The following is an 18641-nucleotide window of genomic DNA, read 5'->3' as shown; positions in this document are numbered from 1 at the left end:
ACTTTGGAAAGTCTTTCTTCATGGAACTTGCTCTTTTTATACTATCACCTAAAGACATACATCTCCCATCTTTGAAAAAGTTACAGTACCATTTTGAAAACTGATTTTGGTTAAATCAGTATAAATGGGATCCACAATTGAGTGACATAATATGCTGTGATTACATAAATTATATATTGAACTCTTGTGTGTACTGTGGAGTTAATGACTGCCTCATTTTCTTGACTTGTTTAGTTCTCCATGTGCCTATCAACAATTCTGCCCAAACTCTACTGAAAAGGTATAGGACTTCCTTCATCATGATCCACTTAGTAGGTCATGTACTAGCTCCATGAGGTATAGAACTTCCTTCATCATGACCCACTCAGTAGGTCACCTACTAGCTCCATTTTTTTTTCATGGAGACATCACCCCTGGAACCCTCCATACAACTTACGAGCTGAAATGTGTACCCCACAAAATTCATATGTTGAAATTCTAACACCCAGAACCCTGAATGTGACCATATTTGGAGACAGGGTCTTTAAAAAGATAATTAAGTTAAAATGAGATGTGGGATAGGCCCTAATCCAAGATGACAGGTGTCTTTATAAGAAGACTTTAGGACCCAGACAAGCACAGAGGGAAGATGGTGTGAAGACACAGGAAGACAGCTCCTCATAAGCTAAGGAGAGAGGCCTCAGAAGAAACCAACCCTGCTAACATCTTGATTGGATTTGGATTTATAGACTTGAGAACTGTGAGAAAATAAAAGTTCTGTGGTTTATACCACCCAGTCTATGCTATTTGTTACAGCAGTCCTAGCAAACGAACATAAAACCTCAATAAAAATCTTTACTCTGGGTGGTGGTTTACATGCTGAACAGGGGACTCCAAGCCTCCTTTTCCCACTTGAATCCCAGAAGGTTCACTGCTCTGCCTCTCTGTCCTACTGAATAAATACAGATAATAGTGCTCCAGAGTCTTTTTTTTTTCGCGAGCATATTGAAATCATAGTCCTTTTACAGAGGGAATAAATTCATTATTCCAGTATTTCTCAAGAGGGATGGAATCTGTAAACATTCTTGGGGAACCCACGAAATATATCAGAATCTTTAAACTGTATTTTCATTTGGAAAATCACTTATAACCAAGTACTGATTTAAGTGCCACATTTCGTTTTCAACACCTCTGGAGCCTCACAGTATCGCTTTACTACTCCTGGCATCTAATAACAAAAACAGAAGTGCCAAAGAAATTGAAAATGACATTATTGTGCCAAAGAAAAAAATCAAATGACATCACGATGTACCGTATGAATAATGAAGGCTTTTGAAAGTTCAAATAAGAAAGTGAGGAATTGTGCTACATAGCAGAATGGACTTGCCAAACTCTTAAGAACTTGTGTCTTCAGTGAGATCTATACTCAAGGTGCAACAGCAATTTAGTTACAAAAAAAGTCATGAAATTAAATTATGTAACTAAAGTACTGATGATATGAATATCATTTATTTTGTTATTTTGTTTTCCTTTGTAAATTTATTGTATAAAAAGATAGGTATTAGAAGTTTATATTTAGTTGTAACACTGAAAGGAGAATAAATCAACATTGAGGTCATACAAATTTATTTCCTTTGAAAAAGATGCAAAATTGTAAATTTTGAGATATCCTGCCTTGTATAAGATTACAAAAAGCTAAGCAAAGGTCTTACTTACTTTACGAAATCCAAGTTTCCATGGCTGTGTACCTAAAATCTCTTCTATTTCTTCCAACACCTCTATAGAATTTGAGGTTATGAGCTGTTTGAAGTGTCGGGGCAGAAGAACTGGAAGGAATTCCATTATTTTTGGAAACTGCAAAGCTCTCATCACCGTTATAAATGGAACTACAGGATATCAGAAAAGAACAAATCCAAGCTAACAAATGAGCTCATAAAACAACTGATTTGATGGACTTTCTCATTTAGCACAATTAGTTAAAGAAATTCCAATCAAAGAGAGAGTAACACATTTACTTTAAGCAGGAGAAAACTGATTGTATTATAACAATTGTTTTTGTACCAAGATGGCTTTCATTGTGTTTAACATCAAAATTTATGTTCTTCAAATGCTTAGATAACTACCCTTTAGACTTTTGTTTCCTCCTACTTGCAACAGAATAAAATTTCCAACTAAATGATATATACATTCAAAGCTAAGCATTAAAAACCATTTACATATTAAACTTTATAATCTTTTTTCTTATTATAGTCATGATTCTTTCATCATGGAAGTCATTCAATGATGTACTTACTACTTACTGCCAAATTCATTTGATAGAATTAAGAAATAAAACATTCCATATATGTGAATGTCCAGATAACAAACCATATTTAAAAGTTATTTTAAATCATTTTGAACTGAAATCTTTCCAAAATGGATTGTTCTTTTCCTGCTTTTCTTCTCTGCCTTCTTAAACAGAATAATCGACAACCGAACTTTTTCTTAACAACTCAAGGTAATCCTATGGATACAAAAGTTAGAGAGAGACCTAGAATCATACTTTTAGAGCAGGTCAGGAACTGAAAGGTATTTAAAGATCATCTAACCCCAAGTTAGTCACTCAGTCGTGTCCAACTTTTTGTGATCCCATGGACTGTAGCCCACCAGGTTCCTCTGTCCATGAATTCTCCAGGCAAGAATACTGGAGTGGGTTGCCATTTCCTTCTCCCATCTCACCCCAAATCTTCACATTATAGATGAGAAACCCACAATGTTAATGACATACTCCAAAAGCAATACAAACACATTTTTATCAAACCCAATCTTAAAAAAGAATACTATACTAAGATACTGTAGTGGTGATATTTTAAACACACTAGTCATCCAGTACCTCAATTACACTAAAACTCCATGAGAAAATCACTTACACGTGAATTCCAGAGGAAGCGGCATCTCACGATCTGGTGGTGACTCTTGTGTTTTCTTCGTAGACTGTTTTTGACTATTCCCTTCAATTTCCTCTTGCCAAGTTCTTAAGTTTTCCATAAGATTTTCAAAATTGAGGTCTTTATACCTTGATTTATTATTTAACCATGTAAAAAACTTAATTCTTTGCTCACTGGAGACACTACATTCTTTAAGAAAGAGGGAACAGATGTGGATTTGATTTGGTGGTGACATATCTGACTGTAAAAAGTAAGATGGAAATCCTTGAACCTGATAGCTCCCTGATCCTACAGGCTTTACCTGTACCTTCACTCGCCACCAAGCATCAGTTAATGGAAAACGTCCAAGCACGTCACATTTCTGCTGAGTGTTTTCATCAAACACAGAAACTTAAAAAAAAAAAAAAAAAATGTTAATTTAGGATAATTTAAAATCTTTCCCAATGTTTTGTCAACTCCACTACTCTCTTTAATCCCGGGACAGTGCCCTGCACAGATGTCTATCGCAGTGTCTATATTCCACTTACCTGTTTATCTGTCTCCCTCTACTACACTATCGGAGGACATGGCAACCCACTCCAGGATTCTTGCCTAGAGAATCCTGTGAACAGAGGAGCCTAATGGGCTGCTGTTCATGGGGTCGCACAGAGTTGGACTCGACTGAAGCTACTTAGCATGCATGCATGCATTGGAGAAGGAAATGGCAACCCACTCCAGTGTTCTTGCCTGGAGAATCCCAGGGATGGAGGAGCCTTGTGGGCTGCCGTCTGTGGGGTCCCACAGAGTCAGACACAACTGAAGCGACTTAGCAGCAGCAGCTACTACATTGTAAGCTTTCTAGAATAAGATGATGTCTTATTTGTCTTTGTATTCCAGGAGGGAGGCATAGTACCTGGCAAGTCTGCTGTTCCTCTCCTAAAAGCAGTTCCCTCTCTGCTACTCTGATCTCAGCCAATACTGACCTCCAAGGAGTATCTAAAAAAAATGTCAGGGTCAAAAAGACACATGTACCCCAATGTTCACTGCAGCATTATTTACAATAGCTAGAACATGGAAGCAACCTAGATGTCCATCAACAGATGAATGGATAACGAAGCTGTGGTACATATATAAATGGAATACTACTCAGCCATAAAAAGGAACACATTTGAGTCAGTTCTAATGAGATGGACAAAGTTAGAGCCTATTTTCCAGGGTGAAGTCAGAAAGAGAAAAATAAATATCATATACTGATGCATATATGTGGAATCTAAAAAGATGGTACTCATAAATTTATTTTCAGGGCAGCAATGGAGAACCAGACATAGAGAACAGACCTATGGACATGGGGGGAGGGGAGGAGGAAGAGGGTGAGATGTATGGAGAGAGTAACATGGAAACTTACAATACCATATGTAAAATAGACAGCCAGTGGGAATTTGCTGTGTGCCTCAAACAGCAGCTCTGTGACAATCTAAAAGGGTGAGATCCAGAGGGAGATGAGAGGGAGGTTTGGGAGGGAGGAGATATGGGTGTACCTATGGCTGATTCTTGTTGATGTATGACAGAAAACCACAAAAACTGTACAGCAATTATCCTTTAATTTAAAAAAAAGTCAAGGTCCCTCCTACCACACACCTGCCTTAAATATTTTCTTCCTTACTATTTACCCTATTCACTACCAAACTCAGATTAACTGTCACTTCCTGAGAAAACCTTCCCTGAATCTCATAAATATAACCTCATGGCACTTCATACTATTTCTAGTAAGCACTGATAGTACAGTTACATCCCAGGTGGCGCTAGTGGTAAAGAACCTGCCTGCCGAAGCAAGAGACACAAGAGACGATGGTTCGATCCCTGGATCGTGGGGAAGATCCCCTGGGGGACGGCGTGGCAACCCACTCCAGTATTCTTGCCTGGAGAATCCCATGGACAGAGGAGCCTGGTGGGCTATAATCCATAGGGTTGCAAAGAGTAGGACATGACTGAAGCGACTTAGCATACATAGCGCAAACACCTGTGATTATTTGTAGACTGTCTGTTTAAGGCATGTATGGGGGAAGCTCCATTAAGAGAGCAACCTCATCATCTAGTCTCTCCAGGGTATCCCAGCAACAAACATATCTTGCTTGGAACACAGTAGCCAGTCGCTAACACTTGTAGGATAAAAAACTAAACCCTCCACAAATACTTAAACATTTTCTGTCTAAACTTGTGCTGCCTACTCACCTGTGACTATTTAAATTTAATTAAAATGAAAACTTTAGATTCAGCTCCTCTGGTGCACTAGCTGCATTTGAAGTTCTCAGTAACCACACATGGCTAGTAGCTATTATATAGGACAGTGAAAACATACAGCAATGCCATCGTCACAGAAAATTCTACTGGACAGCAACTGGTCTGAACATTCAAACATTCTTAAACATCAGTCACCAGAACACACAATAGGTCTAATTCTTAGGAAAGGAAACTAGACAAGATAAATACAGATCACAAGATTAACAGGTTAATGAGTCAACAGTGCTTGTGGTGTTTCACGTGTACGTGTGTTTAAGTAGCTGAACAGCAACCACATATTCGACTCCAGGACAGACAGGGAAATAGTTAAAAGCCCTGATTCGGGGTGTTAATACTGGCTGGACACCCACTGTTTCCTTGTTTATGAAATTACCTCAAAAAGTTGTGAACATTAATGAAATACACGTGAAGCCCAAGCTTAACATACAGTATTTGCTCAAGTCTCTGGTATTATTGTTATTTTATTCTAAACAGGACGAAGCACTTAGGCGATTCCAAAGGAAGTCTGTTAGCAGCGATGGAGCGCCGTACTTTGGAGGAGGCCATAATAGAAACAATTCAGTAATCCGCCGATCCCACCCCCGAGGGGCGAGTTATTTCCTCACCACGGAGCAGCCCAGGGAGGCTACCAGCATTTACGCCCCCACTGCAAAGCTCCTCTGCGTCAAGAAACACCGTGTCTTCGTCCTCCTCCGCATCCTCCCTTAAATACTCGTCTTCCTCCTCCACCAGGTCCTTGGGTGGGAGTAGAGGTCCCTGCAGCTCCAGCAAGGGCTGACTCGACGAGGCCATAGTCCATTGTCCCGAGCTCAACCCCAATTCCGGAAAACCCCGGGCTGCGTAGACGCCCATGAACAGCCAATCAGCTCCGCGACTGTAGGACCTTCGGCTTCCAGGGGGTGGGCGAAATGTGTGACTTGAGTTAACCGTATGGAGATGGATGGCAACTAAACTTGTGGTGATGATCATGCTTTAGTATACACAGACATTGAGCTATAATGCTGTACGCCAGAAACTTGTTTTAAAAGGTAAAGGCCATCCACTTTCACAAACTTACCTCCTCCCCCGGAAGCTAGTTTGCGCGGAGCTCCGCCTCAAGTTTCCAGCGGAGGGCCGGGATAGGATGGAACGCCGAGATTCGGGGGGTGGGGCGGGGCAGGGGCAGGGGCAGGGGCGGGGCGCACGCCTGCCCACGCTGCACAAACTCCAGGCTCCTCCAGGTGCTGGGAGGAAACTAGCTGGCTGGGCCGCAGCATAAATAGCACCTGCAGAGCTGCTAACCCACCGCGTCTCCACCTAGAGAGAAACTCGAGGGAAGGTCAATATACTGAACCTAAAGAGCTAGGAAAAGCAAGCCCGCCCAACGACTCCAAAACAAAAATCCAAATACCCTTCCGCCAACACCCAAAGCTCAAAGCCGCGAATCTCCAGCCAGGAGACCCGCCTAGGCGTGACTGCTTTGGGCCTCTTGTTTTTTATTCAGAAGTTGAATTTGTAAGATCAAAGGCACTTTATTCAAGGAACAGATCTCTAGGCCTCATTCCATACAAATTGTATCGGGATCTAGGGCTGGGACCCAGGATTCTTTTTAATGCACGTTCGTTTTGATGCTCAGCCAGATTTGGAAAGCAGTGCATTCAATAACTTTCACAATGCTCCTCATTTCCTCTGTGAGTATACCCTGGCCGCCCAAACTTTAGGCTGAACTGCCATCTGCTAGTGCGTGCTAAGTGGCTTCAGTGGTGTCGACTCTGTGCGACCCTAAGGACTGTACTCCAGGCAAGAATGCTGGAGTGGACTGCCATGCCCGCCTCCAGGGGATCTTCCTGACGCAAGAATGGAACCTGCATTGCAGGCGGATTCTTTACCGCTGAGCCACCAGGGAAGCCCCACAGTGGGGCAAAAGAAGTCTAGTTATAGCCCAGAGTATAGACAAGAATGGGGGAAGGCAAGCAGAAGAGAAAGAAGTGATTTAAAAGTTATTCTGGAGCCATGGCTCCAATATGTTTGAAAGTCATGGTACTTTTTGAGGAACAGCATAAAATATATGACATTACTATTTTGATACTATTATGAAATTACTCAATAATATGGTTTTTCCAGTGGTCATGTATGGATGTGAGAGTTGGACTATGAAGAAAGCTAAGCACCGAAGAATTGATGCTTTTGAACTGTGGTGTTGGAGAAGACTCCTGAGAGTCCCTTGGACTGCAAGGAGATCCAACCAGTCCATTCTGACGGAGATCAGCCCTGGGATTTCTTTGGAAGGAATGATGCTGAAGCTGAAACTCCAGTACTTTGGCCACCTCATGAGAAAAGTTGACTCATTGGAAAAGACCCTGATGCTGGGAGGGATTGGGGGCAGGAGGAGAAGGGGACGACAGAGGATGAGATGGCTGGATGGCATCACTGACTTGATGGACATGAGTTTGAGTGAACTCCAGGAGTTGGTGATGGAAGAGGCCTAGGGTGCTGCAATTCATGGGGTTGCAAAGAGTCGGACACAACTGAGCGACTGAACTCAACTGAAACCTAAAATAAGCATACAGTATTTGCTAAATCCAAAAGCATCTTATTGTATAGATTCTAATATAAATAACAGCCCCCACCAAAGTTTTTAATTTATAGGACCATACACATGAAACTAACACAGCTTTGTAAATCAAATATACTTTATACTTCAATAAAGTTACTTTGTTCTTTAAAAAAACCTTATGGAAAAAATGCTAGAATTGATTTTCTTTTCCTTTGGGTACAAATGTCAACTTTTGTTGCTTTTAGAAACACACTCTGTTGCATCAATGTTTCCAAGGATGTCTGTATGAGGCTAAATGCCTTAACACTCAGGATAGCTACACCACAACATGGAATCTGTCCTGACTAATATTTTACCACTCATCTCTTTGTTACTAAATCCAGTGGATACAGTTCTGCCTTTGTCTTTCCCCATTTCTCAACAGTATTTAACATAGATAATTTTTCTTTTTAACTATTTTCTTCTTGTAACACTTTGCTTCCTAGGCTTTTGTAACTCATTTTCTCAGGTTTTCCTATCTCTCTGGCCATTTATAGCTTCTTTGGGTTCCTCTACTGGCTTCTAAAGTAACTGTGTTCCCCAGGGTTCCATCCTAAGCACCTTCTCACTCTGTAATCCTTCCCTCAGTCATATTTCACCTCCTCTGTCACCTACATGCTAATAACCCCTAGTCTAATCTTCAAACCTGTGCAAACAACTGCCTATTAGATGCCAGGATTGGATGCCCCTTAGCTCCTCTGACTCAGGTATCCAAACTGAAAGGTATCCACTGCCCAAATGTGGGTCACATATGTGTGTATTCATAAGATAACCTTTTTACCAACACAATGATTTGGGCACAAGACTCCAGATACTAAACTTCTGTTTCTATAACTCAATTGCATTCTATTAGGCAGTGTAGGGAGAAGGCAATGGCACCCCTTCCAATAGTCTTGCCTGGAAAATCCCATGGATGGAGGAGCTTGGAAGGCTGCAGTCCATGGGGTCGCTGAGGGTCAGACACAACTGAGTCACTTCACTTTCACTTTTCACTTTCATGCATTGGAGAAGGAAATGGCAACCCACTCCAGTGTTCTTGCCTTGAGAATCCCAGGGACAGGGGAGCCTGGTGGGCTGCCATCTATGCGGTTGCACAGAGTCGGACACGACTGAAGGGACTTAGCAGCAGCAGCAGCATCTACCTCTACAAGCTACAATCTGCAGCTGCTGATTTTCAACTCCCCATGAAAGGAGTTAGAGCAAAAATGAGGCACTCTGTGCTCAGGGAAAAACTGGCAAAACAGGTCTTAAGTGGGCTTCCCTGACGGCTCATTCATTAAAGAATCCTCTTGCCAGTGCAGGAGATGTGGGTTCAGGGGAAAACTGGCAGCCAAGTCTTCAGCTGGTTAGATATTATCAGGAGCTGATTTTATGAGCCCAATTCTTGTATCTCCTCATATCTAGGAAAGTACTAAATCCTTCATGGTGACAACTATTCATCGTGACTAGCAGAAAGCTTCACGAGACGAACAGAAACCTTCTGGAAAAATATGTGCTTGTTTGCATATACTCCCCCTTCACCATAATCACACATATACTGACCTTCTCCCCTGCCTCTTTGGAGCAGTTTCTCAGAGCTATTTGAGGTGCTGTCTCCTGGGCTGCCATCCTCATTTTGCCCCAAATAAAACTAAACTTGCAACTCTCATGTTGTTTTTTTTTTTTTTTTGAGTCAAGACTTCTTTACCTGTTGATTCCTCATTTTTAAAATGTTAACAATTCTAGACTCCTGGATACCATTTTTACAGTATACAGTAAGTAACAATACTTAAACTTCTCTGTGTATCAGAATCACTTGGGATGTTTCTACGATAATGACTCCTGAATATACCATGAAGCTACATTTCCCCAATATAAGATAATATAGGCATAAGGTTATTCACTGTATAACTTCTGTAGCAGCAAAGGACAGGAAACAGCAGAAATGTGCATCAGTAAGAGACCTATGAATAAACTATGCTACATCCACACAATGGAGTATTCTTTAGTAATATCACAAAAGAAATGAAGAATATCACAAAAGAATGAGGAATACCTTTTTGAACTGATAGGGAGATTTCCCAGGATATTATGTTCAGTAAGAAAAAAACAAGACATAAAACAAGGTAAATAGTTTTCTGCATTTGCATAGGCTTGTTTTTGCAAAAACAAGCAAACAAAGACAGGAAACATAAACCAGAATTTAATGAAAATAGTTACCCATAGATAGAGTGGAAACAGGGTAACGGAGAAAAAGATGGGAACAAGATCTCTAACTTTTTATAATGGTTTTGACTTCTGAATCATGTAAATGTTTCACATATTCAAAAATAAACAAAATCAATTGTTTATTTTTTGAATTAAAAAAACTGAGCACAAACAGAAACAAAGGAAACTATCAATCGTAAACATAACCTCTCAGGGAAAAAGTTACTTCAAGAATATATACTTTTGAATACTTGGAATAAATACTTTAAGTTATCATGACTATATTCCCATAGTAGGTTATGTTCTGAGGACAAAAGACCTGCAAAGTAACATAAAACTTAACCACACACTGTAGTTAATTTTAATATTGTTTTTAATATACAATATGCACTGTACGATAAAGCAAACAAGTAAATGTCTTCGTGTGTTATCAAATGAAGGTTTTTAGCATACATGAAAAGTAGAAACATAGAATACAAATAGTTAAGAAAACTACAGCATTATACCTGAACTGGAAATATCAATATGACCTTGTGATTCTTCACATGTATTTCCTAGCTCTGTCTTCTGAAAGGGTCTGAAAGTAATGTCACCTCAGTGACTCTGATCACATCTACCACCTTCATCTTGATTTTGGAATACCATTTCCTATTAAAAGAAGTGAAGGCTTCTTGAGAAGTGACTGATTCCACCTCTGGGACAGGGAAGTACAAGGTGGCCCTAGTATTTCCTGCACCAGAAGGCAAGGAAGCACTCAAAAACTAACCTGGTTGTGGTGAAAGGATTCAGGAGCCAGCTTGAAGGGCATTCCACTAGCCAACTTTAGAGAGATCTGAATATCAAACAGAATAATGCCTGCACTTGATTGCAACACACTGAGTAAATGAAAACTGATGTGCCCATTGTGATACTCACTAAAAGATAATTCTTTTAAGGGAATAAAGGAAAGAATGTCAGTTAAGAAATTTAACTGACATTAAATAAGGAACAGTACGGAGAGTCCTTAAAAAACTAAAAATAGAGTTACCATATGATCCAGCAACCCCACTTCTGGGTATAAAACCAGACAAAACTATAATTTGAAAAGATACATGCACCCCACAGTTCAGAGGAGCACTATTTACAGTAGCCAACCTAAATGTCCATCAACAGATGAATGGACAGAGAAGATGCGATGTGTGTGTGTGTGTGTATATATATATATATACACAGATATATATAGCCATATATATGGACATCTTCTCCATATGGATGGAATATTACTCCACCATGAAAAAGAATGAAATAATGACATTTGCAGCAACATGATGAACCTAGACATTAGCATTCTAAGTGAAGTAAGTCAGATAGAGAAAAACAAATACCGTATGATATCATTTATATATAGAACCTTTTAAAAATGATACAAAGGAACTTTTTACAAAATAGAAATATACTTATAGACATAGAAAACAAACTTATGGTTTCCAAAGGGGAAAGGGGAGGGGGAGGGATAAACTAGGAGTTCGGAAACAGATACACACTATTATATATAAAATAAATAAAATAAACAAGAAGGATGTACTGTATGGCACAGGGAAGAATATTCAATATCTTATAATAACCTATAATAGAAAAGACTTTGAAAAATAATATATATATATACACATATATATATGAATCACTCTGCTGTACACCAGAAACTAAGACAACCATACTTCAGTAAAAATCTTTTTGAAAAAGTAATAAAAAATAAATGTAAGATGAAATTCCAAAAATACAAAACATGATGTTGCAATCTTTACTGTAATAACTAACTCAAGCAAAGATCACCCAAGGATACTAAAACCACTATGTGCAAATCCACTAGGAAACTGATCGCCCAATAGCTATAAGAAATTACAAATTGTGAAGGGGAAAATGGACCTTTACAGTGGAGATACTTGTCAGTCACCCCTTAATCAAGTTATCAAACTTAGTGTCAATAATACTGGGACAAACTGTGTGTGTCTCATGCTGTGATGCAATATGATGTACGTAAGATCAGCTGTAAGTTGTCAAAAATACTTAATCTTACTTTAATCAAGTTTCTAGACCAGCACTCTCCAATGGAAATATAACGCGAAGCACATAGGCAATGTAAGAGTTTTCGGTGGCCACATTAAAAAAAGAAATAAGTGATATTAATTTTACTGATGCATTGTATCTAATCCAATATACCCAGAATATTATTATTTCAATGTGGCAATCAACATAAAAATCATTAATGAAATATTTCACATTCTTTATCACAAATCCTTGAAATGTGACATGTATTTTATCCTTACAGCACACCTCAGTTTAACAGAGCCACATTTCAAGTGCTCAACAGCCACATGTGGATGGCAACTGTCATACTGGACAGCACAGTTCAAGACGTAATTTTCCATTTACCCTAAATCCAAGGAACTGAGGTACAAAATGAATAATACCAGGTGGAAACAAAAAGTTCTAGAACAAAGGCGAGAAAGCAAATACCTCTTAGTTCAGTTCAGTTCAGTCACTCAGTTGTGTCCGATTCTTTGTGACCCGATGGACTGCAGCACACCTGGCCTCCCCGTCCATCACCCACTCCCGGGGTTTACTCAAACTCATGTCCATTGAGTAGGTGACACCATCCAACCATCATCCTCTGTTGTCCCCTTCTCCTCCTGCCTTCAGTCTTTCCCAGCATCAGGGTCTTTTCCAGTGAGTCAGTTCTTCCCATCAGGTGGCCAAAGTATTGGACTTTCAGCTTCAGCATCAGTCCTTACAATGAATATTCAGGACTGATCTCCTTTAGAATGGACTGGTTGGATCTCCTTGCAGTCCAAGGAACTCTCAAGAGTCTTCTCCAACACCACAGTTCAGAAGCATTGATTCTTTGGCGCTCAGCTTTCTTTATAGTCCAACTCTGACATCCATACATGACTACTGGAAAAACCATAGCTTAGACTAGATGCACCTTTGTTGGCAAAGTAATGTCTCTACTTTTTAATATGCTGTCTGGGTTGGTCATAACTTTTTTTCCAAGGAACAAGCATCTTTTAATTTCATGCCTGCAGTCACCATCTGCAGTGATTTTGGAGCCCCCCAAAATAAAGTCTGTTACTGTTTCCATTGTTTCCCCATCTATTTCCCATGAGGTGATGGGACCACATGCCATGAGGTTAGTTTTCTGAATGTTGACTTTTAAGTCAACTTTTTCACACTCCTCTTTCAATTTCATCAAGAGGCTCTTTAGTTCTTCTTCGCTTTCTGCCATAAGTGTGGTGTCATCTGCATATCTGAGGTTATTGATATTTCTCCCAGCAATCTTGATTCCAGGTGGTGCTTCATCCAGTCCAGCATTTCTCATGATGTACTCTGCATATAAGTTAAATAAGCAGGGTGACAATATACAGCCTTGACATACTCCTTTCCCAATTTGGAACCAGTCTGTTGTTCCATGTCCAGTTCTAATTGTTGCTTCTTGACCTGCATACAGATTTCTCAGGAGGCAGGTCAGGTGGTCTGGTATTCTCATCTCTTTCAGAATTTTCCACAGTTTGTTGTGACCCACACAGTCAAAGGTTTTGGCATAGTCAATAAAGCAGATGTTTTTCTGGAACTCTCTTGCTTTTTCTATGATCCAGTGGATGTTGGCAATTCGATCTCTCATTCCTCTGCCTTTTCTAAATCTAGCTTGAACATTTGGAAGTTCACACTTCATGTACTGTTGAAGTCTGGCTTGGAGAATTTTCAGCACTACTTTGCTAGCATGTGAGATGAGTACAATTGTGCAGTAGTTTGAGCATTCTTTGGCATTGCCTTTCTTTGGGACTGGAATAAAAACTGACCTTTTCCAGTCCTGTGGCCACTGCTGAGTTTTCCAAATTTGCTGGCATATTGAGTGCAGCACTTTCACAGCATCATCTTTCAGGATTTGAAATAGCTCAAATGGAATTCCATTGCCTCCAGTAGCTTTGTTTATAGTGATGCTTCCTAAGGCCCACTTGACTTCACATTCCAGGATGTCTATCTCTAGGTGAGTGATCACACCATCATGATTATCTGGATCATGAAGATCTTTTTTGTATATCTCTTTTGTGTATTCTTGCCACCTCTTAATATCTTCTGCTTCTGTTAGGTCCATACCATTTCTGTCCTTTATTGTGCCCATCTTTGCATGAAATGTTTCCTTGGTATCTCTAATTTTCTTGAAGAGATCTCTAGTCTTTCCCATTATATTCTTTTCCTCTATTTCTTTGCATTGATCACTGAGGAAGTCTTCCTTATCTCTCCTTGCTAGTCTTTGGAACTCTGCATTCAAATGGGTATATCTTTCATTTTCTCCTTTGCCTTTAGCTTCTTATTTTCATAGCTGTTTGTAAGGCCTCCTCAGACAGCCATTTTGCCTTTTGACATTTCATTTTCTTTGGGATGGTCTTGATCACTGCCTCCTGTACAATGTCATGAAACTCCGTCCATAGTTCATTGGGTACTCTATCAGAACTAATCCCTTGAATCTAGTTCTCACTTCCACTGAATAATCATAAGGGATTTGATTTAGGTCATACCTGAATGGTCTAGTGGCTTTCCCTACTTTCTTCAATTTAAGTCTGAATTTGGCAATAAGGAATTCATGATCTGAGCCACAGTCAGCTCCCAGTCTTGTTTTTGCTGACTGTATAGAGCCTCTCCATCTTTGGCTGCAAAGAATATAACCAATCTGATTTCAGTATTGACCATCTGGTGATGTCCATGTGTAGAATCTTCTCTTGTGTTGTTAGAAGACGGTGTTTGCTATGACCAAAGCATTCTCTTGGCAAAACTCTGTTAGCCTTTGACCTGCTTCATTTTGTACTACAAGGTCAAATTTGCCTGTTACTCCAGGTATCTCTTGACTTCCTACTTTTGCATTCCAGTCTCCTATAATGAAAAGGACATCTTTTTGGGGTGATAGTTCTAGGAGGTCTTCAGAGAACCATTCCTGGTTGGAGCATAGACTTGGATTACTGTGATATTGAATGGCTTGCCTTGGAAACAGAGATCATTCTGTCGTTTTTGAGATTGCATCCAAGTACTACGTTTCAGACTCTTTGGTTGACTATGAGGGCTATTCCATTTCTTCTAAGAGATTCTTGCTCACTGCTGCTGCTGTTGCTGCTAAGTCGCTTCAGTCATGTTCGACTCTGTGTGACCCCAAAAACAGCAGCCCACCAGGCTCCCCCATCCCTGGGATTCTCCAGGCAAGAACACTGGAGTGGGTTGCCATTGCCTTCTCCAATGCATGAAAGTGAAAACGAAAGTGAAGTCACTCAATCGTGTCCGACTCTTAGAGACCCCATGGACTGCAGCCTACAATGGTCATCTGAGTTAAATTCACCCATTCCTGTCCATTTTAGTTTGCTGATTCCTAAAATGTCAACATTCACTCTTTTCATCTCCTGTTTGACCACTTCCAATTTGCCTTCATTCATGGACCTAACGTTCCAGCTTCCTTTGCAATATTGCTTTTTATAATATTGCATCAGATTTTACTTCCTTCACCAGTCACATCCACAACTGGGTGTTGTTTTTGCTTTGGCTCCATCTCTTCATTCTTTCTGGAGTTATTTCTCCACTGTTCTCCAGTAGCGTATTGGGCACCCACTGACCTGGAGAGTTCATCTTTCAGTGTCCTATCTTTTTTGTTCATCTTTTTGCCTTTTTATACTGTTCATGGGGTTCTCAAGGCAAGAATACTAAACTGGTTTGCTGTTCCCTTCTCCAGTGGACCATGTTTTGTCAGAACTCTCCACCATGACCTGTCTGTCTAGGGTGGCCCTACATGGTATGGCTCATAGCTTCACTGAGTTAGACAAGTCTGTGGTCCATATGATCAAACTGGTTAGTTTTCTGTGATTGTGGTTTTCATTCTGTCAGGCATCAGCTTTTCAAAGGCACACAGCGTCTCCCTCACATAGTTCCTCTTTTCCCCTCCTTCCTTCTCATCCCCTCCCCTTCCTTTTTTCTTTATTTTCTTCTTTAAAAAAACCTTTTTAAATGTAAAAACTATTCTTAGCTCTAGGGCTGCACAACAATAGGCCATAACATGCACACACTCAATCGGGCATTTGGGACATTTTACAAGACAACTGACCTGGATTTTCAAAAAAATCAGTGGAAATGGGGCAGGAAAGAGCTAGATGGATCCAGGATTAACAAGGGCTGGTAGCTGAAGTCAAGAGTAGAGGGAGAGGGTAGGAGATGAGGCCAGAGAGAGCTGGGCTGGAGCTAGGACTTGCAGCACTTTGGGAGGCCATAGTGCGAAGTTTAACCTTTTTCTTCTGAAAACATGGCTACTCGTCTCACAAAAACCAAGCTCTCATTTCAATATCCCCTTGAAATCCAGGCAACGCTTGTTATATAAATCAATTAACCTGTATCATGAAGCAAAGGATTTCAGCATCTGATTCATATTGCTTCTCATGTGCAAGGCTTTTTTCCTTTACCCAGGATGTGTTTTCTGGTTACATTGGAAATCCATTTGTTTTAGCGTGCCTAGATGGTATTAAGGCAGCTAACACACTGTGAAGTTGTCATTAATAAAACCTAAACATTTTACTAGGAGAGTAGGGAGGGAATAAGGTTTAGTGACCTGTTTAATTAACGTGATGAGGTAAAGCATGCGGTTAAGGTGTAGTCATGATAATGATGGTTTCGCAGTTATGGGAAAGCACTTCAAATTAATTTATCCAGGTGAATGCTTAAATTAGCATTTTGTCTGTTTTGTTTATTAAACTGGGGCCCAAAGGGGAAAAGCAGAATTAAGAAATGAATTAAATAATAGGATTACCAAAGAGATTGACAATTATATACAGAGCAGAAATCCTAATTTAAAACGTGCTAGATTTCATTCAGTCAAGAGATATGCAGGGAACTCCCTGGCGGCCTAATGGTTAGGACTCTGTACTTTCAATGCCAAGGGTGTGGGTTCAATCCCTGCTTGGGAAACTAAGATCCTGCAAGCTTCTGGGTGCAGCCAAAACAAAACAAAACGAGAAATGTATATGTATGGCAGGAAGTATTACTGTCCACTGATACCTCATTCCCCTCTCTTTCCAGGCACTCGGCAGGGCTGTACTTCACCTATTTGGAGTTGATTGAAACCATCTAACTTGCTTTGACCAATAAAATGATAGCAACGCAGCACTTTAGGGTGGAAGCATTTAACTTTAGGTCTCAACTCTCCTTGCTTTGGTGATCATGAGGGTGTGAAGTGCAACAAAGAGCCATTATCTAATGGACAGCTACTCTGGACAGTTCCATGGACCTGCTGTAGGGCCTGAATGAGAAGAAATCTTTGTTGTGTTAATCCACTAAGACCGTGGAGCTCTTTCTTAAGTCAGCAGAACCTAGCCTATCCTTCCTGACATGATATCCATCACAGACTAGATGATGTGTTTGGTGAGTACAGCAAGAGTCATAAGAAAATAATAATGGTCCTTACCAAAAGTTTCTATTATTTAATTCAGGTATGCAGATTTGCAGTTAATGGGACACAGAGCTGGAACACCATTTTGGGAGACGGATTCAAAGGAGTTTTGAAAACTGAAGCATTGTGATAGTATTGTACAGTCCCAAAATGGATTTAAAGAAGCAAAAAGGGAAATCATACTCAATATTTTATAATAACCTATAAGGGAAAAGAATATGAAAAAGTATGTGTGTGTGTGTGCATGCGCATGTGCGTGCACGCATGCATGCTTAGTCACTCAGTCATGTCCAACTCTTTGCAACCCTACGGACTGCTGCCCACCAGACTCCTCTGTTTGTAGGATTTTTCAGGTAAGAATACTGGAGTGGGTTTCCATTTTCCTCCTCCAGGGGATCTTCCCAACCTAGGGATTGAACCTGTGTCTCCTGCTTTGCAGGTAGATTTTTTACCCTCTGAGCCATCAAGGAAGCCCATGTGTGTCTGTATGAATCACTTTTCTGTACACTTGAAACAACCACAACATTGTAAATCAGCTACACTTTAATAAACAAGAAACAAAAAGACTTACTCACAATGAGCTGACATCTAGTTCCATAGTTCTCTAATCAGAAATCCAGACTCCTGGTAGGTGAGTGGTGATATGCCAGAAATGGACAAAAGACTCAAGAGAAAAAGCTCTGGGGGAAGAAAGTCTTTTTGACATGTCCAGTTGTCTCACAATATATTATCTGATACACTGTTCTAATATTTTTAAAAAGTAATGATGCACTATATAGAATGAAAATTTGGCATCAATTTTTGAGGTAAAAGATAAAACTTAAGAGTAATGTCACCTTTTGGGGGACAGATTGTGTAATACCTCAAGATCCCATAAGGCATCTAAACCCTCTTCTTTGCCATATGGGCATTTCAGCAGAAATGCTGATGAAATTAACTGAATTTGACATTAAACCCTTGTCTCTAAGCTCTACAAAGAAATGGCCCCAGTCACCCCAATTGCAATTCAATTTTGTTTGTATTATTACATAAGCTTTTGCTGAAGCTAAAATATTTGTAGGGCTAAATCTATGCCCTTCTATATCTGTTTCAGTATATGAGATTTTAAGTTGTAGGATAAAATGTTGATTAAAAGTTATTGCCTCCTTAGATGCTCCTTTCCAAACAAACACACACTAAGTAAGGTAAACACCAAAGCAAAAGCGTTCAGCTCTGTTACCACAGGGAGATGCTGCTG

General features: G+C 40.0%; 1 protein-coding gene across 1 annotated transcript in view; it reads right to left on the bottom strand.

Moving 5' to 3' along the window:
• The window catches only part of HELB (DNA helicase B), a 46799-nt gene extending 40786 nt beyond the window's left edge, over positions 1 to 6013 (bottom strand). Inside the window, 3 exon segments of the mRNA XM_070370550.1 lie at positions 1696 to 1865; positions 2889 to 3296; positions 5792 to 6013. Coding sequence (XP_070226651.1) covers positions 1696 to 1865; positions 2889 to 3296; positions 5792 to 5978 — 765 coding nt within the window. The 5' untranslated portion in view covers positions 5979 to 6013.
• Between the last annotated feature and the right edge of the window lie 12628 nt (positions 6014 to 18641).

This window comes from Bos mutus, chromosome 5 (assembly GCF_027580195.1).
Source record: "Bos mutus isolate GX-2022 chromosome 5, NWIPB_WYAK_1.1, whole genome shotgun sequence".
NCBI lineage: Eukaryota > Metazoa > Chordata > Mammalia > Artiodactyla > Bovidae > Bos > Bos mutus.
Note: the sequence above shows the minus strand (reverse complement) of the source record. Positions and strands in the feature narration are given on the sequence as shown.